The sequence below is a fragment of the Suillus clintonianus genome, assembly GCF_016758775.1.
Source record: "Suillus clintonianus strain FC179 chromosome Unknown DEU56scaffold_126, whole genome shotgun sequence".
Lineage (NCBI taxonomy): Eukaryota > Fungi > Basidiomycota > Agaricomycetes > Boletales > Suillaceae > Suillus > Suillus clintonianus.
Genome location: NW_024539350.1, coordinates 72,042 through 98,113, shown reverse-complemented (window position 1 = coordinate 98,113; position 26,072 = coordinate 72,042). Strand labels below are relative to the sequence as shown.

At 46.7% G+C, this 26,072-nt stretch overlaps 7 protein-coding genes across 7 annotated transcripts; 3 read left to right on the top strand and 4 right to left on the bottom strand.

The window, feature by feature from the left end:
- Positions 1-2,236: 2,236 nt before the first annotated feature.
- DEU56DRAFT_718750 (uncharacterized protein) lies at positions 2,237-3,096 on the bottom strand (the record flags this gene model as incomplete). Its single annotated transcript, XM_041347644.1, has 3 exons — positions 2,237-2,502; positions 2,559-2,826; positions 2,878-3,096. Coding segments are annotated over 3 exons (753 nt in total), but the record flags the coding sequence as incomplete, so codon positions are not given.
- A 1,281-nt stretch (positions 3,097-4,377) lies between these two features.
- DEU56DRAFT_704994 (uncharacterized protein) lies at positions 4,378-4,916 on the bottom strand (the record flags this gene model as incomplete). The annotated part of the gene is made up of 2 exons (XM_041347384.1): positions 4,378-4,635; positions 4,692-4,916. Coding segments are annotated over 2 exons (483 nt in total), but the record flags the coding sequence as incomplete, so codon positions are not given.
- Positions 4,917-5,317: 401 nt separating this feature from the next.
- On the bottom strand, positions 5,318-7,857 carry DEU56DRAFT_873786 (uncharacterized protein; the record flags this gene model as incomplete). The annotated part of the gene is made up of 9 exons (XM_041355886.1): positions 5,318-5,803; positions 5,840-5,853; positions 5,909-6,231; positions 6,315-6,498; positions 6,550-6,926; positions 6,978-7,150; positions 7,197-7,385; positions 7,434-7,589; positions 7,636-7,857. The coding sequence occupies 9 exons, from the start codon at positions 7,855-7,857 to the stop codon at positions 5,318-5,320; spliced, it is 2,124 nt and encodes a 707-aa protein (XP_041202865.1).
- Positions 7,858-9,538: 1,681 nt separating this feature from the next.
- On the top strand, positions 9,539-10,381 carry DEU56DRAFT_834305 (uncharacterized protein). The gene is made up of 2 exons (XM_041354700.1): positions 9,539-9,951; positions 10,008-10,381. Exons 1-2 carry the CDS (start codon positions 9,606-9,608, stop codon positions 10,046-10,048), a joined length of 387 nt encoding a protein of 128 aa, XP_041202864.1. The 5' UTR covers positions 9,539-9,605; the 3' UTR covers positions 10,049-10,381.
- A 3,743-nt stretch (positions 10,382-14,124) lies between these two features.
- On the top strand, positions 14,125-14,932 carry DEU56DRAFT_927446 (uncharacterized protein; the record flags this gene model as incomplete). The annotated part of the gene is made up of 2 exons (XM_041358616.1): positions 14,125-14,397; positions 14,456-14,932. The coding sequence occupies 2 exons, from the start codon at positions 14,125-14,127 to the stop codon at positions 14,714-14,716; spliced, it is 534 nt and encodes a 177-aa protein (XP_041202863.1). The 3' UTR covers positions 14,717-14,932.
- A 2,362-nt stretch (positions 14,933-17,294) lies between these two features.
- On the top strand, positions 17,295-17,824 carry DEU56DRAFT_760694 (uncharacterized protein; the record flags this gene model as incomplete). Its single annotated transcript, XM_041350456.1, has 3 exons — positions 17,295-17,346; positions 17,509-17,537; positions 17,573-17,824. The coding sequence occupies 3 exons, from the start codon at positions 17,295-17,297 to the stop codon at positions 17,822-17,824; spliced, it is 333 nt and encodes a 110-aa protein (XP_041202862.1).
- Positions 17,825-23,265: 5,441 nt separating this feature from the next.
- Positions 23,266-23,490, bottom strand: DEU56DRAFT_720037 (P-type ATPase; the record flags this gene model as incomplete). Its single annotated transcript, XM_041347670.1, has 1 exon — positions 23,266-23,490. A coding segment is annotated over one exon (225 nt), but the record flags the coding sequence as incomplete, so codon positions are not given.
- Between the last annotated feature and the right edge of the window lie 2,582 nt (positions 23,491-26,072).

Below are 26,072 nucleotides of genomic sequence, written 5' to 3'. Positions count from 1 at the left end.
GATCGTTGTACTATCAGATTTGACTGGCGTTGAGGAGAGTTCCATCTGCACCCAGGCCACACTGGTCAGCCATGTTGTGAGGGGGAAAACTTGAAGAGAGTTGAGCTTACCTCGAATTTGATCTATTTTAACTTCCATCCAGTTCATGAGTGCCGAAGAATTCATGTAGCTACCCTAGAAAGAAAACAACCTGTTAACAAATACATTAGCACTAAACCAAATTAACCAAAGTCTCCATACCTTATCAGGTGCTTCCTTTGTGATGTTTTGGTTAGTGGTAGGCAAATAAACCTTCACGGACCTTGGCAGTGTGGCATGGTCCTTGCGAATCGGATTCCAAGCGAAAAAGTCGCGTGAGTCAACGGTCGTGTTTGAGTAATCATGTCGTGTTCAGTGTATTGCGTATGTGGGTGATGTCATCTCGTATGTGTGAGTGGCCTAAAATGGAAGCAGTTCAAAAAGGTTCAGACCCGTTCAGACCCTTTCAACGTGTTCAAGGAATGCTGAACGCTGAACTGGACCATCGGTCCAGTTCAGCCTATACTCTGAACGTTGAACTGGACCGCGGTCCAGTTCATGAAAGGTGCGGTTCGAACCGCGGTTCAGAACCGAACCTCCGCATCACTAGTTCCATGTTGCAGTCTCTCAAAGTCCAGGAACCGCTCGTGAGGTCGAAGAACCACTTGCGAGGTTGAATCACAACAAACACAACAAGAGACACGACACACTGGCGAGTACTGCTTGCAAGGTCGAATTAGACACGACTGTGACATTGTGACACCGACGGGAGTAGAGGATCTAAAACATGTGAGAAGTAAATGGAAACGTAAGCGAAAATGCTCTTGAATGAGATCCTCCTCGCTCCTCCTTGCTGGAGGCTCTATGTCAACTCGCTCCTCCTTGCTGCTCCTCGCTGGAGGCTCTATGACAGTCCCAAACAGGATCTAAGGGAAGGCCTCTCTGTGGAGGTGGGCTTTCAGGCGGGTTACTACCTACAATGAAACCAACCCTGAAAGGCCTTCGGTACCTTTTCCAAGTGGTGCCAAGGGTGCACAAGGCAGGTATGAATAGATGAACAGATCGACCCTTAAATTGTAATTGTAATTTGTAAAAGAACGACCTAATATGACCCTAAGCACACACATCGCATCGCAAGCTATCCAAGTTCCATCCCATCCCGACGGCACCCGAAACACTGGTGCATTGCCCGCAGGTGAGTTATTTGTTTAGGGCATTTGCTTGCTCATTTCTGACTTTTCTGACGGCGTGCCAACATAACGCGACCATCTTGTCAAGAGACTTGGATGAAATGCTGCTGGCACTCCGACACTCATCAAAAACATCTCCCACCTGAGTGACATAAGATCTCACCTTTATATAGCTCGGTGCCTAATTTGGTCTCTGGGGGTTATAACCCTCGAATCCATTACTCTGCTACACCAGCAATACCACCAGCGTTACCTCGGTACTTCAGTGTACATAGCCTGGGGATTAGATCATTTAGATAACAATAGATAACGATAATCGATTAGATCAATAACAACGCGTCCCGTGACTTATCGTTTGATCAACAACGTCTCCCACGATCCCGTGACTTATGTTTTGACAGCCGTGCTGCTCGTCGTCGGACACGATGAGCTCAAGATACTGCGCAAAACTGTTCTATTTCTGTAAGACTCTTAGTATAAAGCATGTAAGAAACACTATACACAATATAATAGATTAGAAGGACGGAAATGCAGGATATATTAGGTGCAAACAAGAGAACAACTTGAAGGCCAACAGGAGCTCGTATATCGAAGCCAGGAGATGAAAAAAAGCACTAGAATACATAACCATCAGCTGGAGTAAGGGTGCTGGTGCCTGCGCCATGCAAAGGCTCATAGGGAAGATCCTGGCTCTCGAGGAACATGCGGAGGACTTCGGGATCAAAGGGATCCAGGTCATAATCAAGCGGAGGTGTAGGGAGAGTACCGAGGGAATCTGGTCGCAGCATCATATCATCGGTCATTGTGATGTCGTTCTCCAGGTGGGTGTCTTCGCGTTGGTTGCCATTGAGTTCCTTGTGTTGTTCCTGCGTGTCGATCTTCTCCGGTTCTTCGTCTCCATTCTCCTGGTTGTTCTCGTCCTCTGATCCATCAGTATTCACAGTCTCGCGACTTTTATGGGTCTGTTCTGAACCTCTCTTTCGACTGATACCCTTGTCGGAACGTGCAGCACGTCCTTTGGTCGTGCCGTTGAGAACTTGCTGCTCGAACGACTCCTTCTTTGCCTCCCACTCATCTTGAGTAAGCTCACGCCAATAGCATTCGTTGTTCTTTAGCGCAGCATGCAGACGTGCAAGTCCGACAGACGAAGTGATGTTACCAGGGTTCCGGACTTCGCCCTCTGTCCAGCCACTCAATTCCACCCCCCATTTGACGACGAAGGCATCATATGAGTTGTAAGCAACACTGGGGACTGAATCCTCGGAGACGCCTCTATTTTTAGTTAAAATTTCATCTATTACAATGAATCAATCAATCACATGTATACGAACAAAATTTATGAAGACTTACGCATGCCAACCCGGATCATTTCTCGAACTTGTCCTCGTAGCTTCGTTGTGTTGCGTCCCGTCGTCATCTTGATAACACCAGCAGCTCCTGATGCGATGTAGGCATCGATTTGCATACCCACCGACTCGATGGTTGATTTGTATAGGTGGAGGAATGCTGTTTGGAGAGGTTCGGAGGCATAGCTACGTGGAATGAAGGAGTCGCTGATTTTGCCACGGGCAAGAATCCACATAATATTACACCCGGTACGCTTCTCGAGGCCGAGTAACTGGTAGTAGACATTAGTGGTACACCAGCAAAAGCTGAGGGAAAACCTTACCTCTGGCTGAACACGAGCCAGCGTGTTCTCGATGTCAGTTGCTGCTTCACGGCCAGTCACTTTAACATTAGCCTTTGTCTCCTTCTCATTTTGCATGTCTCTCAGGAGGTCGTCTTCGTCTTCGGAGTCGAGATTCTTCCACTTGCCAGACCTGCTGACTTGCTTGGTGACAAGTGCAAGCGTGTCGCGACCCATGGGTAGACCTGTGCGTCCTGACTCAATACCGGCCCACATAGCATCGGAGTTCACCTTTGAAAGCTTCCGTTGTTCTTGAGTCCTCGCAGCTTTCTTTTTCTGAGTGATAGGAGCCATTGTCGTGTACACGCGCAGTAGAAAAGTCAAGACTTGACAACTTGAAGAAGGGAAAATAATCCAGCTTGGCCCTTCACCGGACCTTCACATGCTAAGTTAGTACTCGGTTTGACATAGTGGACAGGGATGACAAGGCGAAATATGTCAACAGTCAAACGTAACATGATTATATCGCATCACAATTCGTTTAAGCAAATTTATTTACAAATGCTGAGCACCAATGAGAACTACATCAAGCTCCTCATTAGAAAGTCCTTCTATGATTAGGCTGCGCAGTTCAATTGCATCTGCATGACTCAATCCAACCTCCACAAAATGAGCATACCAACAGTCTGCACCGTAATCAAGAATCATGTCGATTGAGCATAATGTGCTCGGTGACACAACACGTGCGCGGAAAAAGTCTTGTACCGGTAACGTGAAGTTGAAGGATGACATATCAGGATTAATGTAGTAAGCTGGAGGGGGTTGTAGATTTACAGATGGTGACCATGGCGGTGTCACAATCCAAGATGGGCGGCTAGAAGGGCTATGATTCGGAGCGGCTAGGGCTCTATGACTCAGAGCAGTGGCGGACACATCAGAGACATCTGAACTATCATCCGAGCTATCATCCGAGCTGGATTCAGTGGAAATGACAGCAGGACTGCGATGTTGAGTCAGAGTGCGTGATGATGGGGGTGTAGATGTGGGCACAAATACAGTTGCTGGTGCTACAAGTGGCACCCACGAATCCCCCGTTCCACGAGTCATAGCAGTATTACATTGGTCGTACCGCAGGCTTTCGCTACGGCGCTGGATTGGCGAGTGAGGCTCAATAAGACCAACATGTGTGCTAGGAGACGTGTGAGGTGCACGAGATGTGCGAGGCTCATTCAGGCCAACATGCGTGCTGGGTGACGTGTGAGGTGCACGAGATGTGCGAGTGCTGGGAGATGTGCGAGGCTCATTTAGGCCAACATGCGTGCTGGGAGATGCGCGAGGCTCGATAAGGTCAATGTGCTGAGATCTTGCTGTGGGAGGTGTCAAAATGATGTGTGGTGACTGTGACTGCGAGCGATGCTGAGTGGGAGTTGGTGTGACTGATGATTGCTGGGCTGCGTGGGCTGCATTTGTTGCGACATCGGGGAGTGATTGTCCTGCAGCAAGCTGAACGTTTCTGGTCATCACCCGATGAGTCTCTGGGTCAACACGATACCCTGGTCCAGGTGTGACCTTATTCAACTTGTCTTGAAGATGCCAGATGTGAAGCATGGCGATTTCCTGAACAAATGTTTCTCGTAGTCGTTCAGCAACGCGCTTGAAGTGAGGAACCTGCTCGAACTGTCGCGTGGTAACAACATCAACTGTGATATCAGAGGTGTGAAGAGGCTGCATTGGATCCCACTCGGGTCGCAGACTGAACCCGATGAAGAGTGCATCAGCGATGCGAGCCATGCCTGTAGCCTAATGTTGGTACTGTTAGTTGAAACTTGGTAGTAAATATAGAAACAAATACGCACTGCATCTTTTATATCTGACATACCCTCATGGAAGGCAAGTTTCCGGTCTTCTGCGTTGAGGCAAAAATGTTTGTGCAAGGACAGGGTGTCCGAGAATGACTGATCTCTGTCTTTGCGAATCCCCCAGCGACGAGAAAATCGCTGACAGTCAATGTCGCAATTTAGTGGCTGGGTGTCTTGCGATTGCACCCACTGACGGATTGCGGGAGGGGAATATGGGGCTCGCATTTCGCACTGTTTGTGTTGCCTGCAAGTAGTGGGGTTTAATACAAGCAGCAGTGAGGCAAACACGTGTTGGGTGACTCAAGTTTGATAAGATGTCGTATCGAACAGGCAAGCGCCATGCTAGGTTATTAGTCACATGTAGGTGTGTAGGTGATTGCAAGGCGCACACTTATTAGTCACATGTAGGTGTGGGTGATTGCAAGGCGTACACTCAATGTAATTTAGATCGCTAATACTAGATACTAGATAGGTAGCATCAACAGAAACCATTACTATTGAGTCCATTCTACGACACATGAAAGTACATGAAGTATTTAATCTAGCGCAATGTTTTCCAATACCTCAGCCAGACGAATCATATCATCATTGAAAGCATCATCGGCCACTATGTCTTCCGGCGATTAATCATCCTCATCCAGCCCAGCATCAGATGTCATGGTACCAGCACCGCACACTCCACTAAACTCGGGGAGCGCTTCAATAGTGTCAAGACGAATGATGTGGGTGGCGTGAATACAAGCTAGGCACACCCTCAATTCTTCTGCTTCATGTGCCAGAAGAGGGTCTGCATCGTGTAAAAAAGTGACTCGATCTTGAAGAAATATCCCTTCGTCATGGATGAAGGTACGCAATCGACGAATCTCCACATTGAGGCGGGTCAACTCCTTGTATGAGCACTTCATCTTGAAATACATTGTCGCGATCTCGCGGTTGCCCGGAACCGTCCAGGGTTTGGTTAAGACTTCCTGTTGAGAATGCGAGTGTTTGAGCAACTCAAACTCGGACAGAAACCCATAGTTCATGATATCGTTCCAGGCGAGTGGCGGCGCAGGGGGTAGCATAGAGGGTGCTAGCTTATTGTATTCGTCGAGGGCATTGCGGATGGCCTGGCTTCATGCCTTGATGGCCTTGCCGATGTGAACACGAAGTTTATAACCTGTAGAAACCGTTAAACAAACAAAAACCAATTGGTGCGTCATCCTGCCACTTACCTGTGCCCGATAAATTGGCTTTTGAAAGCTCAAGTAGACGCTGTACGACAAGCTGTTGCAGCTTGTCAAGCGCACGTCGGAAATTGTGAGATCCAATCCGCTCGAGCGCTGACAGATATTCTGGATGCTGGGAAGTCCATCTCTCTTTGAGGCCGAGCCTTTCTTCCAGATCTGCAACTGCCCGAATGCGGACCATCAAACCATCTAACGCTGCTTGGCGTTGCGCTTCCAATTGTGATGTCCATTGCACGTCTTCTGCGTAATTGATGGCATGTGCGTGTGACATATTCCTGAATGAATCCGACATTGTTTGCCATTTTTGACTGCGTGAAGTTTAAAACAATGTTACGGAAATAGATACATCACTTACTCGGCAGATTGGAGATCCATTAGTGCCTGAACATACGAACACGCAAGCACATGTTCTACAGGTTCATCTTTGAGGTCCGTCAGAAAATTCTTCTCTTCTTCAATCCAGCATTCGAAAACGTCTTCACAGAGTTCAAGGCTCGAGATGAGCGTGGAAACCTCGTCCTTGTATTTCTTGATAATGCCAATAGCTTGCCTGTAGTTGTTCAGTAGAAACTTGCCTGATTATGTATTAGTACGAGAATGTGATGCGAAACCTTGATTAAACTCACTGAGTTCACTGTATTTGTCTTCGTCCCACTGTTGAAAGTGGAGATCGAGGAATTGCGCCCAGTGGTACCTGGATGCATAGCGTATAACGCGTGAGACAGAATTTGATGACGAGAACACGCGCTCCATGGTTTCGAGATCCTCTAAGCCAAAACCAGGTAGATAAAGGGGGTGGTGCTGTACTTGACATAATCGATTGTGAGCGTAGCCGTGAAATGAATTGACACAAAACTGTATCCGAGCTTCTTCGGCTTTCTGGCTGAGGAGAGGGCTGTTGCGCACAATTCCACCAAAGGTACATCCTACATCATAGCCCATGCCAATGTCTTTGCCATAGGCATCAATCATACTGTTCGTGATGGCCAGTGGATATTTCACTCTACATTTATGAGCGTCAGAATCAGATGAATTACGTCAAAGGCTGACTCACAGCTCTCCACTCCGGACCATTTCACAAACTTTGATAATGAAGCCATGACGGCAAGCAGACGCAAAAATCCCAGTTGTTTCATAAATATCAGCGGCTTTCTTCTTGTGATCAGGAGCGCTACTCTTCCATGTTAGGCAGGATGCCAGTGTCTCATCAACATCCTCGTCCTGGGTCTCAACTGAAATCAATAAGCACAACGACAGAGTGAACAAAAAAGACCTTGTCATGGTTGACACATTGATGGTGTTGAACTTCATCCTTGAACTGGTCAACTTCTTGACGAGAAATGAAATATGAACTGTTGAAGTTGCGGTGATCTGATGGAGCTGCGCTAGCAATTCGCTTGCAGGAATTGTTGCCGTCATGGGCAGCCAGGATCTTCGGCTTGAGGATCTCTTTGCCGTTGACCTAAACGCACAATTAAATGATCGTAGTAAGTGAAATGAGACGGCTTACCTCGTAAGTGCAGCATGGACACATGTGCTTCAGCCGCCAGTCCACGTCACTATGTCCAAGAGCATCATCGACTTTCGATCGAATGTGCTGGAGAATGGAGAGATACGCATCAAATGCTATTGAGAATTGTTCTCGAAAACATGTGCGATAGTTCACCTAAATATAAGCATTAGCAACGTGAAGATAAAATGAGGTTACATACTTTATGAATATCACATAATGCTCGTGTAAAGGCTTGTATGCTAAGCTGTGCATGACGGCGCTGTAGCCTGTGGTAAAGCTCGAGCGCATGGACCTCAATAGCCACAGACGGTTCCACCGGGGAGCAACCCAGGAGTCTGTGTTTTAAAAGCGCTGCATTGGCAGGCTCCTTGGGATGCTGATGTATGGAAACACAAGCGTCACGCTCTGGATTTTGATTCATTGTATGTCATAGGTACATAGTTGTCCAACGTACTGAATGTTCCAACCGCGATCACATGAAATATATGACCATCCTCCTCCATCGATAATTCCATGCTGTCATGTTCATTGCTGTGTTTCCATTGCAGATAGGTGCGGGCGAGCTGTGGAATTTGCAAGTCCCAATGAGCATGCATCATCCTGAGGCGCTCACATCGTGCTTGTGGGCCTGTGTGACTAGTGTATCTAAAACACGATTGAGATTGATTCCTCGATTCACCAATCAACAAAATGATCGGCAAACTTACTTTGACTGGGCTGCAAATTGCAATGCACAACTAACTGCATCCTCGTATTCGCCTCCTTCATGCGATATATCATGGTCGATTTCATCGTGCCAGTGGTCTTCAGTAGTCAGAAAACCCATGTTGTCATCAGGGAGGGCACCTGAACTCGCAGCGATGCTGCTAAATGCCCTGTGTGTATCTGTAGGTAATGCTATTGAAAAGATCGATAAAATAAACGAACAGGAGGGACTTGATTACGCACACATCAGGTAGTCTCGACGCTGTTTCAGGCCGTCCTGCACCTCCTTAGCAACTCGAGCGCCAGACTTGAATTGGCCCTTGCCATGCGTTTGCGAAGTTGCATGCCGAATTCCAAGAGGGACCTTGAGTTTTAAGGCTGCTACATGCCTACCACGCCGATGAGACATGATGGAGAGAAGGTGAAAGCAGTGGAGCAGAGCGAAGAGGTGTTGACACAATGTGCCCATGCGGTGCCACGTAGCCGATATCTTCCGGTGGCGATGTGATGCATGCTAGCACGATGCCTTGAGGCAATCATTCAGAAAAGGTTAGAGTGCTGGGTGGGTGGGTGGAGCTCATCGTGTCCGACGACGAGCAGCACGGCTGTCAAAACATAAGTCACGGGATCGTGGGAGACGTTGTTGATCAAACGATAAGTCACGGGACACGTTGTTATTGATCTAATCGATTATCGTTATCTATTTAAGTCACGGGACTCGTGGGACGCGTTGTTATTGATCTAATCATTATCAGGGAGATTATCGTTATCTATTGTTATCTAAATGATCTAATCCCCAGGCTATGTACACTGAAGTACCGAGGTAACGCTGGTGGTATTGCTGGTGTAGCAGAGTAATGGATTCGAGGGTTATAACCCCCAGAGACCAAATTAGGCACCGAGCTATATAAAGGTGAGATCTTATGTCACTCAGGTGCATCTCCCGCAAATTTTTATGAAATAAACCTGTACAATTTGAAAAATATTTGAAATATTCCGCGATCACAAGTGCGTATTCGTTTCTCCCAGTGCTCTGTCATTGCTGTGCATATACATACAGTGCCTTGCATATAAAACTGCGTAGTCGCATTTCCACAAACCCTATTTGTACCTATTTGCTCGGGCCAAAACATACCGAAAATACCTTTCTTGGTGTGACCAGTCACAGCCTCACTAATGTCCTTGACTTTGCAGACTCGTGCCCTCGCTAGAAGGATTTCCATCCAGCGAGTGCCGCAATCTGCGAGCCAGTCATTGCATGCTCATAGCGCCAGGTGATGATGCACTCTCGAAGCTGTTGAGACAGGTGAGGAGGCATAATTTGATGTGACTGGTCACACCGACAGGGTATTTTCGGTATGATTTGGCCCGAGCAAATAGGTACAAATAGGGTTTGTGGAAATGCGACTACGCAGTTTTATATGCAAGGCACTGTAAAGAGATGGCGTCGCATTTTCCGAGTCTATGACAATGGACACATCGCTAGCCATCATCTGCTCAATTCAATTTGAGTGTAGTGCGTTTGCGATCATCGGTATCCTTGTGGGATGGCGGCCCGAGGATGACGAGAACAAACATCATGCGTTGAGATCTGTGCTTGCCGGAGGGTGGCATGTGGCAGGCGGGGTGGGACAGGTGAGTTGTCTGTTTGCTTCATTTTTCACTTTTATGGCGTCATATGGACAGAATTTTCCCTTGTTGAATGAACTTTGGGGTGTTGTTGCGCTCCCAGGTCCGATCCAGCGAAGTGGAGAGAATGCGATGTTAATCAAAAACAGTTCAGACGGCAGGTCACATCACACCCTGGCTTGTGAATTTGCTTTTCGATTTCACTGATATCATGGAACTGAATTGATATATCTGTAGCAAGCATCTATCTGGATAATGGAAGCGAGTCGCCAAAATGATGAACAGTTCTTCGATCTTTCACGGCGTTCAAACATTCTGCGCATGTGACTGGTTTGCAGCTTCACAACCAACATATACGTTGGTTCGATCAAGGGACCTTAGATCGAGTGTCCATTTCTACAGGACCTCATGCGAAAGTACTTACTTCGGTCAATCAATGCAGGAACGGATATCGCCCCCATGATGCTCATTTCGGTGATGAAAGCACTGGGTGGTGGTATATCTAGTACCCACCAACTTCGCTGCTCCCTCGTCCCCATCCTCTACCAAGATGACTCTAGTCTTAAATGATCCCAGTCTCTGGCCGGTCATTAATGCGTACCGTATTTACAGCTATTTTGTAGGTTCGTGGAGAGTCAGTCGGAAAATGACGGCGATACTCGATCTAACATTTCGCAGTTGCCTCCTCTATTGGGGTCATGTACGATTGGGGTGAGCAAGATAGCGAAAGTTTCAATAATGGCTGATATTCTTATGGTTTCTGCAGCCCTGACTTTCGGACAGGAGGTAGGTTGATGCCATTGTTGGAGCATCCATCTCACTTAGAATGGTTTATATAGGTTGAACTCATCTGGGTGAGCAGAATCACACGAATAACGTGAAAATGCAACGAATTTGCTTTAGAGGCAACGCTGGTCACTCATGACCGCTCTGTATCTGAGTGTACGTAGCTTGTGTTGTAAGTGTGATCGGCGAGTCGGGCTGACTTGAATGTATTCTAGGTTCGCTATCTTGGAATACCATATGCTGTGTATGTTCGGAATTCTAAGCAATTGGCACTGCACTAATAAATGATCTCCCACAACAAGCATCCAGATTCTGTGTATGTCTCTTCATATTCACCGTGTTTATTTCTTCTCACCTGCGGCATACAGGGAACGTTCCGACAATATCACTGACAGATTCAGTAAGTATTCTGAACCAATGCTCGCCATTCCTGTCTAATCAATTGCACTCCAATGCAGGGGTGAGTCTAATTCTTTACCAGCTGGTGCAATATAATGACTGCCACAGCTGTGAGTTTCTTTTTATTGCGTGATCCTCCGATGCTGATCACCACCTGGATTTGTCAGGCCTGATTATAACCATGTTGGAAACTTGGGGGGGTATCACCGTGAATGCAATGCTGAGCGGTGAGTTATGTAACTGCAATGAGTCAATGATATTGATTTGACAGAACATCACTCCAGTCATCATGCTCACTCGGTTACACGCCATGTATCAACGATCCAGAAAGCTGTTAATATTTCTTGTTGTAATATTGTTGACTGCCACCATCGCTGCGGGAGTGCTCGGCGTCATGACATCAATGAATATTTCACCAGGTAAGCTTTGATTATGGATGAAAGACTTACGTGCACCAGGCTCATTGACGAATAGCAGAGGAGCTCATTCTCTCTGGTAACCACCAGTGCTCTATTAACTATGAAGGAGATGCCCAACTTGCTTCCATTACTTGGATACTCGGGACTGTATGGGAGGTCCTTGCACTGTGTCTCGCACTCTGGATTGCTGTAAAACACTTCCGTGAATTGCGACGACAGTCGGCAGGAGGGATTATCGGGGACTGCTTCACAGTGTTGATAAAATCTCACGTGGTTTACTTTGCGAGGTGAGCTAACAATGCCAATGTGGTTCCCTTCTTCCGCTGAGGTTCTGCACCTCTTAGCTTTGTTGTTGTTTCTTGTTTCACGCTCGGCGGAGACTTGTCTCCAACATTTTCAGCGGTATGCCATTTTGTCAATGACCTCTGCATGCAACGGTTCATCATTTCTACAGGACCCATATTCCCTGGGAACCGAGATCTACATTGGTTTACGTGCAGTTTTCCAGATAATGCAGATGTTTGTGCTGGGACCACGCCTGATTCTTAGCGTTCGAGAATATCACGCCAAGCTCGTGGCCGACTCCGATGCAGCAACCGGCATGACTTCAATTGCTTTCCAGGAGCGCGTGCATGTGCAAACTAGCAGCAGCGTGTAGTATGGGAAATGATTACTAGTTGGGTACTCCTGGTCAGGTGCTATGCGGGGAACCGAGAATATTTCTTTTTGCTCCGAATTTCGTCGCTGTACTTATTTATTTAAGCTAGTTATGTTCCGAAGATTTTATTTGACAGAGAAGTGGGGCTGGACAAACCGCCCCGTACATTGTTTCTTCACTGCGTTTTTAACTCATATCTTTGCTTCTTCGATAACCCTCAATGTGAATATTTATTAGTGCAAGAAAGTTACATGCAAGGTGTCGTTACATATATAGCAGATTGGGTTCGCAGGCTTCCGTTGCAACATTATGCATTGTAACGATACTTGCCATCATATCACCTTTCCACTCCTCATCGTACCTCTATTCTACGTCCACGTGCAATTGCTTGACGAGCTGAGCGGTAGCAGCAATCTTGGTTTGCTGTTCTCGTTGTTCTCGATCTTCAGTAGCCAAGACTCCGATGGTATATCTGACAAAGAAATTATAGATAAGTTCTCTCCAATTGAGAGTGGCGAAATAGCAAGAATAGTCAGACACGAGGGAAGAACATACACAAGGAGGCCAGGTGGTCCTCGTGGTGCCGTCGAAGTGACCTTTGGGGTACATGTCGCCTAGTATGATGTGCGGCTGGGGAGAAAATCGTGGTGGAGGTCGAGGGAGTTGATGGTATTGGAGGTGTCAACCGTCGGGTCCGAGATATGGGACACTCTAGGGCAAGTGAAAGTGAAATGAAAGGATGAAAGAGGCTCACCTTATGTGAGCATGTGGAGAATTTTCTTCCGCACATACAGTGCGATAGCAGCGCCTTGTAACAACACCTGGAGGACAAATTCTACCACTGCCGCTGGTAAGTAGAAATGATATCACTTCTGTCCGCCTGCAGAGTATTGGCTCCATTCAACCAGGACCCGATTGTTCTTTTGAGAAATACTCTGTCACATGAAATGATCAGCAAAGATCAGGGTGTACGATGAGCCTGCAAAACTACCAAACCAAAAACCATAAGATCCGCCGACCTCCAAGACCAGGCCACCAGCCCCACAATTTAAATAACAGTGGCACTATCCAAATCGCTTGACTCTTCCACTCCTAATCCAACCCATATTGTGACGCTGATCGAGGACAAATCTAATCTTCATGATACGACACATCGTTGTCCCTGCGAGTAATTATTTGGCATTTGCGGCTCCTTTTCAAAAAAAAACGCACCTTTTTCAGACAGTGTGTCCAAGTCGCTCTAGAGAGGATGAGATGAGGATGGGTGAGAGAAAACGAGAGGCGTACAGCTGGAGATCGTACAAGCGCGTGGGCACTGCGTATAAAAAGAAGTACATGAAGTTGGGCGAGAGTGTATGCTCTGCGGTTGGATGCCATTGTAGTAGTAGGACGTCTTGAATTGGCAAATGTAGATCTGCTCACCATGTAAGTTTGCCTCGCTATCCGAGTCCTCGCTTCCTCCACTGCGCTCTCTCATCAAACAAGCTCAATGAAAGGTCTTTATTAGTGACGTGACAGCGAAAGACACGCTAGGACGATGCAACGATAATAGGATTTGTTGTCCATGTGGTGTGTTTGCAAGAGTCGGAGTCGTTAGTAGGTCGGCAGCCAAAGTCAACTTACCCGAGGCGGGCCGGGTGCTGCCGACTCTTCCTCCCCTCCGTTCGTCAACACTCACAGCGAAAGTGCTCGCTATCCGGTGTCTTCCAAAAGCCTTCGTCCTCACCCGACTTGCACTACCCAACAGAGGCCCATATAGCTCAGGTCCAGATGCTTCACCCACTACCCACAAAAGCAGTCTTATCGTTATAGATGCCCTCCAGTTCGATTTCATCGCAGAACACCTGTCAGAATCTAGCTGCAACTCACCCCACGATCACCTTGAAATTCATCAAGGCACTTTCCGTCTTCCTTATTCTACACACGTCGTGTTTTGCTTCAAACTCATTTACAATGTGGGAAGACCGCATCGTACTCTTCTTCCCTATCTCGTCCATCGTTCACTGTCATCGCAGGTTTCACTGCTCCAACATCCTGGCTGCACTACCGTATTCTGGGCTTTTCTGCTCTCTTTGTGGTATGCGCGTGACTCATGGCTATGGGCACCATCTTCAGGGAGGAGCAACACCCATATTGCACCGTTGCCTTTTACGCGTCCGAGTCCTTATCTGCCCCACCAATCAGCACTCATCCTCGCCTTCCCTGTTGCGATCGCAGTTCCCCAAGTCGTCCGCCGTATATTCAAAATCTCCAAACCAACTCAGGTCTTGCTGTAACATTCATCCCGCTTTTCCTCGCGCCATCCTTGATCGCTGGCACGATGATCTGGATGCTCGAATGGGTAGACTCTGCGCAAGTCCTGGGGGTATGGGTTATGTTTTGAGCATGACGCGAACTTACGGTACTTGTCGTTTTGTAATCAGCACCATCCTCGCCATGTCTGCTCTCGTCTGAATCAGCGGCTCGCTAAAGTCCTTGACCCCTTGAACGCACTGTCAACAGCCTATATGTCATTCAGCTACCCGAACGACGCTGAACGAAGACTCATCAAGAGCAGCTCATGCACAAGCAGCTGTTCGTTGAAATCACTCCCTTCCGAGGATGCCTTGCTCACGATATGCGCCTACCTCAAGGGCGAGCGGGTGAGAAGTGCTGAGATAGTGGGGATCGAGGCGAGGAAGTGAGGCGAAAAAAGGCCATGCACCATGAGCACCGGGGTTGGAGATGGAGAGGACAATATAGATGTTGGGTGGGAAGTTGTGGTGTTGTTTTTAGGCGTTGACGTGACTAGCGCTTAGAGTTCGTTCCTGTAAGAGATATTATAATGAGACGGGATGTGGAGAGATCGTTTCCAGAGACGAGACCAATCAACTTCGTTGGTCTCTGAAATAAACAAGCGCTTCATCATAATGCGAAGCCGTGCATAGTTTAGAGGGATTTTGGTTTGTAAAAGTTGGGGGGTAGCGACGTGCCGATAAAGCTGGCTGTCGATCCTGATAACGGGGGCACAGTGAGATGGCAGGGTGGATGTCATATTCGATTGATGTGAGAGCACGCTACTACAGATCTAAACCACGTCTAGACCATAGAAATACAGAAGGGCAACTGCAATGTGAAGTGACTCGTCCTCATCCCTACAATGTAAACGATACTTATTACTGAGAGCGTATCATCAGCCTCCGGCACTTCTACTAGAATGAGCAGCAAGAGAGGACCTACTTTCATCGTTAGCAGATTGTCCTGCTGTACAACGGCACTTTGAGAATATCGGTTATATGGAGAACGTGCCGAGCTTTTCACCTACGGCACTCATCCCCAAGATTCTCGCGTTCTTTGTTCATCATCACCAAGAGCGTCGCCTGCGGACGAAAAGGAGAGTGAAATACTGGCAGTCGGTGAACGTTAACCGCGGGCCCGCGAGGGAGGAACAGCTCAACCTGGGCAGATGCGTGATATTCGGGAGAGCCAGAAGGAAGCGAAGGGTGAACTGGTCAATACAAGGACACCTACATGACGTGGCAGCACTCGAATGCAAACAGGACTTGACGGTACCGCACCTATCGGGCTGGATGGTTATGACCTCTGAATCCACATTTTTTCAGGATAAAGGATGGTCCCCGAAGGATAATAGAGACGATGACCGCGTGAGTGATGGCCAGACGCATATATGGGAGGCAGGCTTCGTGCTTGTAGAGAGTTACGAATGGAGTTATGAAAAATCAAGATTTCAAAATTTAAATTTGTCATCGAGAGATGTGAGTCTATTATTAGAGTCACGGTTCAAACATTTCACTCCATTCCTCCTGCATGCCATTCAGCGAAAAGCATCAGTACTCCTTAATGTTTCCACCCCGGGTCGCCAGTACTTGACTCACTCAGTACTGGCATGTTCAACACCTGCAACGTCCCTCGAATTCTTGGTTCGGTGTTGGTTGTTCAGGCTGTGGTTTGGGTGGAGCTTCTTCGATGGGAGGATTCTAGTCGACATAATCGCGTTACGGTAAGCATGTGTATTTTTTGTCTGTCTTAATGATCGAATATAATTAAAGGGAACATTTGACACGCTCCTATCCTTGAAGACGATGCGGTGAGCTACGACGAAGTTCACTATCACCACTGCTAGCATGCAACATCTCTATCGACGGACTGATCTGCCCACTCGGATCATCACATTCGCCCTCTGCTGACCATGGGACCATCATCAACCCCAACAACCAACCGCTCACTCCTATGGCTTCTGTCCATCATGCCGATGTGTGCGTTTTCTTTCTTAATAGACGACACAATTCCTTGCATATGGCTACGTTGGTTTTTCATATGAACTTCACCTAGTTTCATCTTGACCAGTTCGTCAGCTGGGGCTTGCGTTTTGCCAGAACGTCATAACACGCTGTGTGACGCCCTAGGCTTCTCCTTTTCCAACGTGCATGTATACATCTTTCGAGATGTTGATCTGAGTTATGGAATCTGGGGTGTTCGTACTGTCGTCCCTCACATTCGTTACTGACGACCATAAATGTTCATAGACGACGTTCTAGGATGTACTTCACGCGTAGGCCCGTCCGAATATCTGCACTTGTTATATACCTTGTGTTAATGGAGATATCTTTGTGACGGATATGGCAGGCTGCAGTGTAGGATGCTCTCCGCCGTAAACATGACTATGTCCAGTCTGTCACAATCTTGCCGCATGGAATACTCATCGCCATTCAGGCTTTGAAACCATTTCTCATCTTCGCGTTCAACGAGACTCGCGCTTTCTCCTCCGGTTCCTTCCTCCAAGATTCTCTAGTCTGCCTGCTGGGGTCCAAACTACACACTGTCCTTCGAGGAGCGCTCCTTTAGTCTGTGCAAACACTCCATCTTTGGCCTCCAATCTGTATCTTTGGTCGGGGACCGGAAGTCGAAGCATGAGCCGCGACTTTATGCATTCGCGACTTCAACGTCAACCCTCAATCGAGTGGCGGACTTCAAGGCTGGGAACGGATCTAGATTCAATCGATAACTTATCGAAGGTGAGACACCGAGTTCGAATCTGTTCTTGGGCCTCTTGGATCTGGTCTCCCGTATCTCGAGACGACCACTGAGGAGAAGTTCGTTGCAACGAATATGTCTATGGAAGCAAACAGGGTGGCGTGGCTAATCTTCGAAGTAGGGCGCACTATTACGACGACGCAAGCAAGTCAAGGGGGCTCCGTCGAATATGAAATTGTACCGGGCTTTGAACTACTTTATTTCTAGTAGTTATTTACCTCGAGCTTCATGTCATTTGTGATTCTCAATCCACATTGCGTTTACCGATTCACGCTTGAAAGTACGTTACAAATGAGGATTTCAGACTGCTTGCCGCTCGGTTCAAGCGTGGGGGGCTAGTGATATAATTAGTAACAAGTTGATGATAGACTCTGTTCTAGACGTTGGAAATTCGCAGCGCTCCGTCAATGCCCCCACTTGCATATGCTCTATTCATTGTTAGACGCTGTGAATATCAATATCAACCCTACAGTGAGTCATTTCAACATACATCCCTACAAAAACAGGATGTGCAGTCCGCTCAGGTAGTAGATGTTGAAGCTGTTAGTCGTATTATCTTCCCTGTGTTCCCTTGCGTCTATGTATTCTACCACGAATACATGGACAGCAGCCCTCTAGATGCGTGGCCCGATGTTGAAAGGCGTCTCCTCCATCTTAAATCTTCTGCGGACCTGTGCTCAAGATATACGCATATTGCTATCAATACAGAGCTACAACAAGCAACGACCGTCTGTCCAGTCATTAAAATAGATATTTGAGTACGAGACTCTACTCGACAAAGTTAAGGTCGCGGAAGAACAACATACCGAGAGGATAGCGACATATTCATGCGCAGCTTCACATAGAAATACATCGGCGTGATGCGTGCCACAAGCAGATCTCTCGATTCTGGAAATAAATCAGTAACCTGAGGACGTCTAGGTGTAGTGCAGACGTTGTGCCCAACTATGAGCCCAGTTTATCTGCGCAGTGGAAAAAACATAGATGTAGAGGTAGGCCGCAAGAATGTACACAGCGGATCGATCTGGCTCCAGCCTGATTCATAAGTCGGCAAGTGGACTCATAAGATTGCCTGATAGAGTAGGAAATACTTACGAGTGAGAGATCAGTGTTCATCTCGAAGTGTACCCTTCTCCCAGACTCGGCACACGCAAATGACTCGGACGTCACGTCAATTGGCAGTGGATGTCTGCAAGACCACATTTAACGCTCGAGATTCGTTCAACGGCCGATGTTGATTTGATGTGCTTAGCAGCAGCTCGTTCTTGATGAACTGCAACACGATTGCGTTACCTCCAACAATATCTCCGTGCGACGAGGATAGCACCCTGCTGGAAAGCGAGTCACCCGATGGATGTGAAGTCCACTGGCAAATTCGTGGATGTGAATGATGGCAGGAGATAGGGTGAAGGGCAGTGCTGGTAGGCGTCGAGAAAGAAAAGGTTATAGACTTATAGTGATGATTAAAGATGGACACTCACGTTATGGCAGGGGTCCACATCTGCGCGTCCCTTGGATGTCGCCTGTGTTAGGAACAGCGGATTAGAGGTGGGTGTGATGAAGCAGGAACCTGCGGAACGATTATCGAGTCAATTGCAAAGGAAAGAAAATGGAGGCTTCTCTGGGAGATCACGAGGCTCATCGGAAGAACTGTGTGCAATTGAAACCTGGGTGAAAGTGTTGATGCAGCGGTGCTCACGAGTCCGACGCAGACTTGGAAGGATATGATTAGTTGATTCACCACATAATAAAGTAAGTACAAGGAGAACGATAGCGCACCTTATGTAAGGCGGGAGTGAAAAGTCTAGATCGTTTTCGGTAACGGCGAATTCGTGCAGTCAACATTAATGTAACATACTGCCTCGAGGCTTGCGATATGAGTCTGATCCCCGACTGAGCCGACTTCCACAGAGGAGGGGTTTTTGCGAGGAGCATGTACTATCCCATTTTTCGTAGTTCGAGATTTATTTTGTTCAAAGGTGAGTCAGGCCCTATAGGCCACGTAACCTGCACTCAAATGATTACAGCTCAATTACGCACTGTCTGCGATCTGCAGTCGATCTTCAGCCATCAGACCCAGCGCACAAAACTTTAGACCAACTTGAAGTGTGTCACTCCTTGTAATTACTGAAGCGCCGAATGCTTAGCGCTTGCAGTCAACAATGTAACACAGTGCACTGAGTATCCGGTACCCTGTTATCACTCGGACTTTACTCGGTTCCCACAACACCTCTTCAACAAAGTCCGAACATGAACCCACGCCCGAGCCTTACGGATATCACAAAAGACCTCGAAAACTGCATTTTATTTCGGCTCTCCGACTTGTAAGGATTACCAATCTTCTACCGCCGGAAACGGCCGATCCACCACTCACCTCAACCGCCACCTCAGCTCACCGCCAACGTCGACCAGCGTGATCCCCATCAACCCTTCACCGTCAATTCCCTTCAGCCTCCGTCGCCACATATTCGTTCGGCTCAATCGTACCCGTATCTTGCTCCATTCCTTATCTTCACGCTCTCGTTACACAACATCCTGGGGATATGATATATCATTTACTCCCATTAGAATAAAGCCGTGATATATCCCTGCCTTTGAACTAACACGCAGGGTAATGATATATCATTCAACACAGATGATATATCACTGTATGCCCTGCACATTTGGGTGGGCTATTCTTATACACAGCCGCATTTTTCGCATTTTTTTAAACTCAGCTGCTTTTCATTCCAGGATACATTCTATATTTAGTGGAGTATGTTATGACCGCAATTTTGGCTTCCAAAAGCGGAAATTCACAAAACACATCCCATTTTGGTCACCTGCTCATGTCAGGCCTCCCCACATTATTCCCACACATCACATGTTCGCATTTTTCAGCCACACAGTGTGGGAAATACCCCACAACACCAAAAACATTGCCAAATATGATATACCCCACAATTATAATTATTCCCACACCCTCCCCACCTCACTGCAGCTTCACCACCACACCACAATAGGTCCTCCTTCATATATAAGTAGTAGTTTGATATATATGTGTATAATATAATATAATAAACCACTTTTTTTGTGTATTTGTGTGCTTGCTCCTCCTCCAGGGCCCTTTCAAAATAGCCTAGGGTACAGAACATTTTCGCATTTTTGCCCCTTTGATAGGGAAGTGTTCTGGGGTATTCAGGACATATTTAGAAGTGTATATGAAGAGATTCCACCACTTATTTGACCCCCTGAAGTGAACTGCATCAATAGATATAGCAAATATACATGAAAACACAGAATATGTTCCCATGCATGTATTTCTATGTAGATGTACCTGTAAAATTTATCCCCAGCATCTATTAACCAATAGGAACAATGTATCAGGAGTCTAGGGTAATAGGACAAGACCCTGGGATGCAGTATACCTACCCTCTCCTAGTGGTTCACCCCCTGTGAATTTTTTTCCTGTAGGACTGGACCCTCAGGATGGTAGGGGGTCTACACCTATGCATATTTAGAGTATATCTATCACATAGATATCACAGGAAACCTACAGGGTCCTTCTACAGGAACAGAAATATGTGAAATCACATTTTTGACATTTTTAATATTTTTCAATATCTTGCCCTTGCACAAATGGACCACCCTGCTCATATATCATTAGCTACACATATATATGTACTTTCTATACCAAAGATCAGTTCACAATAGGCCGGAGTTTTGAGCTAGTGTGTATACTTGCTATTTCTACTGATAAGGGTCCTATACCTTCAGAACATCGAAATTTAATAATCAGACACCTGGAGCATATCTTACATATATTCAGTATAATAGGACTAAATCTACAGAAGGATCCATCCAGAATTGTGGACTGGGGAAGTGAAATAGATAAGACATTGAGTGTGGGAAAGTTCAAATGTCCAAAACATCGAAAATGGTTAGTTGAGTGGTAGTAGGACTTTAATGCTGTATCAACTTACTTTATCACCACATCCCTTCCACACATCTTCCACCCTCAGGGTAAAGTGTAGTATAGGTTCCTTGTGTACTCTATCATATATCCTATTGAAATTTAATAAAATATTTGACCAGAGTCATATGTAAATGTGACTTTTGTGTGATATGTTATAATTATCACTTTCTCCACATATGTTCCTTTGCTTCCCTTTCAGTCAATACTTGATGGATCTTTCTGAACATTGAGGGATATAATTAGGGACATATATGAGACATAGTACAGGTGTCTGATTATTAAATTTCGATGTTCTGAAGGTATAGGACCCTTATCAGTAGAAATAGCAAGTATACACACTAGCTCAAAACTCCGGCCTATTGTGAACTGATCTTTGGTATAGAAAGTACATATATATGTGTAGCTAATGATATATGAGCAGGGTGGTCCATTTGTGCAAGGGCAAGATATTGAAAAATATTAAAAATGTCAAAAATGTGATTTCACATATTTCTGTTCCTGTAGAAGGACCCTGTAGGTTTCCTGTGATATCTATGTGATAGATATACTCTAAATATGCATAGGTGTAGACCCCCTACCATCCTGAGGGTCCAGTCCTACAGGAAAAAAATTCACAGGGGGTGAACCACTAGGAGAGGGTAGGTATACTGCATCCCAGGGTCTTGTCCTATTACCCTAGACTCCTGATACATTGTTCCTATTGGTTAATAGATGCTGGGGATAAATTTTACAGGTACATCTACATAGAAATACATGCATGGGAACATATTCTGTGTTTTCATGTATATTTGCTATATCTATTGATGCAGTTCACTTCAGGGGGTCAAATAAGTGGTGGAATCTCTTCATATACACTTCTAAATATGTCCTGAATACCCCAGAACACTTCCCTATCAAAGGGGCAAAAATGCGAAAATGTTCTGTACCCTAGGCTATTTTGAAAGGGCCCTGGAGGAGGAGCAAGCACACAAATACACAAAAAAAGTGGTTTATTATATTATATTATACACATATATATCAAACTACTACTTATATATGAAGGAGGACCTATTGTGGTGTGGTGGTGAAGCTGCAGTGAGGTGGGGAGGGTGTGGGAATAATTATAATTGTGGGGTATATCATATTTGGCAATGTTTTTGGTGTTGTGGGGTATTTCCCACACTGTGTGGCTGAAAAATGCGAACATGTGATGTGTGGGAATAATGTGGGGAGGCCTGACATGAGCAGGTGACCAAAATGGGATGTGTTTTGTGAATTTCCGCTTTTGGAAGCCAAAATTGCGGTCATAACATACTCCACTAAATATAGAATGTATCCTGGAATGAAAAGCAGCTGAGTTTAAAAAAATGCGAAAAATGCGGCTGTGTATAAGAATAGCCCACCCAAATGTGCAGGGCATACAGTGATATATCATCTGTGTTGAATGATATATCATTACCCTGCGTGTTAGTTCAAAGGCAGGGATATATCACGGCTTTATTCTAATGGGAGTAAAATGATATATTATATTGACAACATCGCCTGCTCGTTATCTATTAACCAACTATATTCTCTTTATATCCTCCAGCGGTCTACACACCCTTCCTACTCGCGCACTCTTGTGCGGTCTTACAGACTCGACGCTGCACTGCCCCAAAGAGCCATAGTCTTGGGCTACACACCAGTACCCTCGTTCACGCTTACTGATGCACTTCGACCAGACATCTGAGGAGTACCTGAGCCCTGTCAGTGGCCGCAGCATCCCGCGCACAATAAATATTCTGGGCTCGTATCAGGGAGCGCAGTGTGGTCGACATTCAGCACACTCGAGGGCGCACTTGACGAGTTCTAGTGGCATCATCATCGCCCGTTATACCAAAACACGATCGCCACTTATACACTCATTTTTGCCCGTCTCGATGACGCTGCTCACATATCCACTTTCATCGTTGTCGGTAGCGGTGGGTTTATTTACCAGGACCATGATTATCTATACCCTACAGTATTATTACTTGGCCCAGTGTCATTCTGGGACCGTGCTTCTTACTGTTGTCAATAGCAAGTTGCCTTGTTTCACGAGAGCATTCCGCTCGGTCTTAGAATCACAAACTTGGGTAGAATGAAACAGCTATCATTGCATCACTTTGGGGAACAAATAGTAATAATAGACAGGACACGATATCAAAGTTCGTATTGAAAATACTGCGCCGAAGTTCGTATTGAAAATACTGCGTCAAAGCACTGGACTGAACCGAAGATAACGTACGAGAAACACCGGTCACCCAGCTTCTTGCTCTGAGGAAGAGACTCGCCCGTAAGAGCAGCCTGGTCAATAGAGACATTGATGGCCTCCGTCAAACGACAGTCTGCAGGAACAATGTCACCGATCTTGAAAGAGATCATGTCACCGGGAACGAGTTCTGAAGATTCGATTTCCGACCATGTGCCGTTACGCTTGACTTTAGTTTTGGGGGGCAAGGGAGTCCATAAGTGCCTTGACGGGGGAGCGGAAAGGAAGCACGCAGGCGGTAAAGGATGTTATATACAACTAGGTGATGCCGTTACAAATAAACCGAACCGAACATCACAGGAAGAGTCTGGGGTCCTTCCCCTGGTGAATTATGTGAGGATGTTCGGACTTTGTTCAAGAGTTGTTGTGGGAACCGAGTAGGGTCCGAGTGATAACAGGGTACCTACAACTCCAGTGCACTGCCGTTGTTTAATATAACGTGGGACCCTTCCGAGTCTCCAACTCCTTATCCTACTTCGCTTCAAACTGATTCTAACCGTCATCAACTATGAGCGAAGGCAATCCACCGAAGAGGAAACTCGACGCTGCCACAGCGGCTGGGAATTCAATCACAGAAACCCGCGCCGGCGAACCAATAGCTAGTGAAAGCTCAGTACAGGTACGTGGCTAATGAGGATCATTTTAAACTTGAAACACTGACTCTGATGCATCCTTCGTCTAGGGTCGACATCGTGATAAAATCCGTCGGCTTGCGGGGAAGGTTATGGCTAACACATTTTCTGTGAGTTAAAGATGATAATTACCGAGTGTCCTGGAACACGGTTGAGACAAATTGTACAATAGCGCTCGAAGGATTCCCGCACCGCCGACCCTGTTCTGCCGATCACCAGCCATGAAGGTTCTTCATCGAGTCTGCGTGTTGAGGTAAGTGCTCAAACTTCTTCACTTCTGCTCTCTCTAAATTCAGATTATTGCACATGTTCAGGATGGCCTGTCTGGTGTGGAACAACGTACTGGCCCCCAAGTGGCCCTTCAGGCTGCCGATGCAGCTGCAGACAGCATGGAGCTACTTTCAGAACACGCGCAATCTGCAGCGTCTGCTGCTCAAGATGGACAAGTGGATCTCGATACCGCAGACAATGTCCAGGACACATATCTCCAACCCCTCAGGATATTCAACACTGTTATCGGGGAAATCGCGGATGTATGGACCCTTCCTCTCTATATCGGAACCGAACTAACCCTGTTTCATAGATACATCCATATGTCAAGATAGCACTGGGCATACTGTCTTCTGCCTCAAATGTGTGTCCGGTTTCACCCCCATCCCGATCTATTGCTCACCCACCATTTCGTGCAGATCATTCTTGCTCAAGTAGATCGCGATAAAGCGGTAATTCAACTTCTCAAGAAATTGAGTCAAGTTTACCGCTTCGTGATGGAAGGCGAGACCCTTCGCCATATTTCATCAATGAGAACTATCCTTGAACAGATCTCTGGTCTGACTCTTCGATGCGCCCATTTTATCAGAGATTATGCGGAGAAAAAGAACTTTTGTGAGTCTTACAAGCTGTTGTGCTTTTGCACCTCCTCAGGCTTCTACCATCATCACAGGGAAGAGATTCAGAAAGAACATCGTCTCAGAAACGAATACTATAATCCAACAGTACAATAACGAGTTGGACGCACTCATGCAAACCTTCCGGGACCAAGTTTTCCGGGACATGGCCATCTCCCTTCCCCGTACAGGTAAGAATTTGGACGTGTTCTTTAACTTGACATGTATTCATACCTTTTTAGGCGAAAGACTGGACCTCAGCGGTATGAGTTATGCACCGGGCGCGGGACTAGATACCGCGAAACAGTGCCTGCCAGGAACGCGTACGGAAATCCTCTCCCAGATCAAGGACTGGGTCAAGAGCACCGGAGATGATGTTGAACGTGTGCTGTGGCTATCTGGCCCTGCGGGCAAGGGGAAATCAGCTATCGCCCATACCATTGCTAAATGGTTCCACGAAGTAGGAGGGCTTGGCTCATTTTATTGTTTCGACCATGATCGAAAAGCCGAACGTCGCCATGAAAAGGTTTTCGCCACCATCGCGCGCGACCTGGCTGACCATCATCCAGAGATGAAGAGAGCATTGGCGGAGGCAGTTCAAAACGACAATGCTCTCAAGAACTCGGTGGACATCATGCAGCAGTGGCAGAAGCTTCTGGCGGAACCGCTAAAGAAGCTTTCAGCATCAACTACAGGGCCCATCGTCGTTATCATCGATGCATTGGACGAGAGCGGCGGAGTTGAGACACGGCGCAGCCTTCTCCGCACTCTTGCCGGTAAATTAGCTGTTCCTGCAATCACCGAACTCCCAAAAAATATCCGGATTATTGTTACGTCTCGGCCGCTCTCTGACATTGAAAATGAGCTTGCAGGCGCTCAGCACATTCGCCGTATGTCTATGGACGACATTCCACCAGAAGTCGCAGAGCGCGACATCCATGCTTACATATCCAAGGAGTTGAAAGGATTGAAGGATTTCCATGACAAGCAATTTACAGTCCTTGCTGAGATGGCTGGCGGACTTTTCGAGTGGGCTCGTCTTGCCTGCGGATACATCAAAGAATCCCATACTGGACTATCTCCAATGGAGTACTACGACGATGTGGTGTCAAGCGATCCCGCTGAGAGAAACATGCTGTTGCACGACATGTATCGCCTCATTTTAACAGATATCATGCATATGGGTACATCCACCAATGGTCAACGTTCACAGAAAATGCGTTCGATGGAGCTAGCGAGATTTCGCTCAGTGATGGGCCAAAT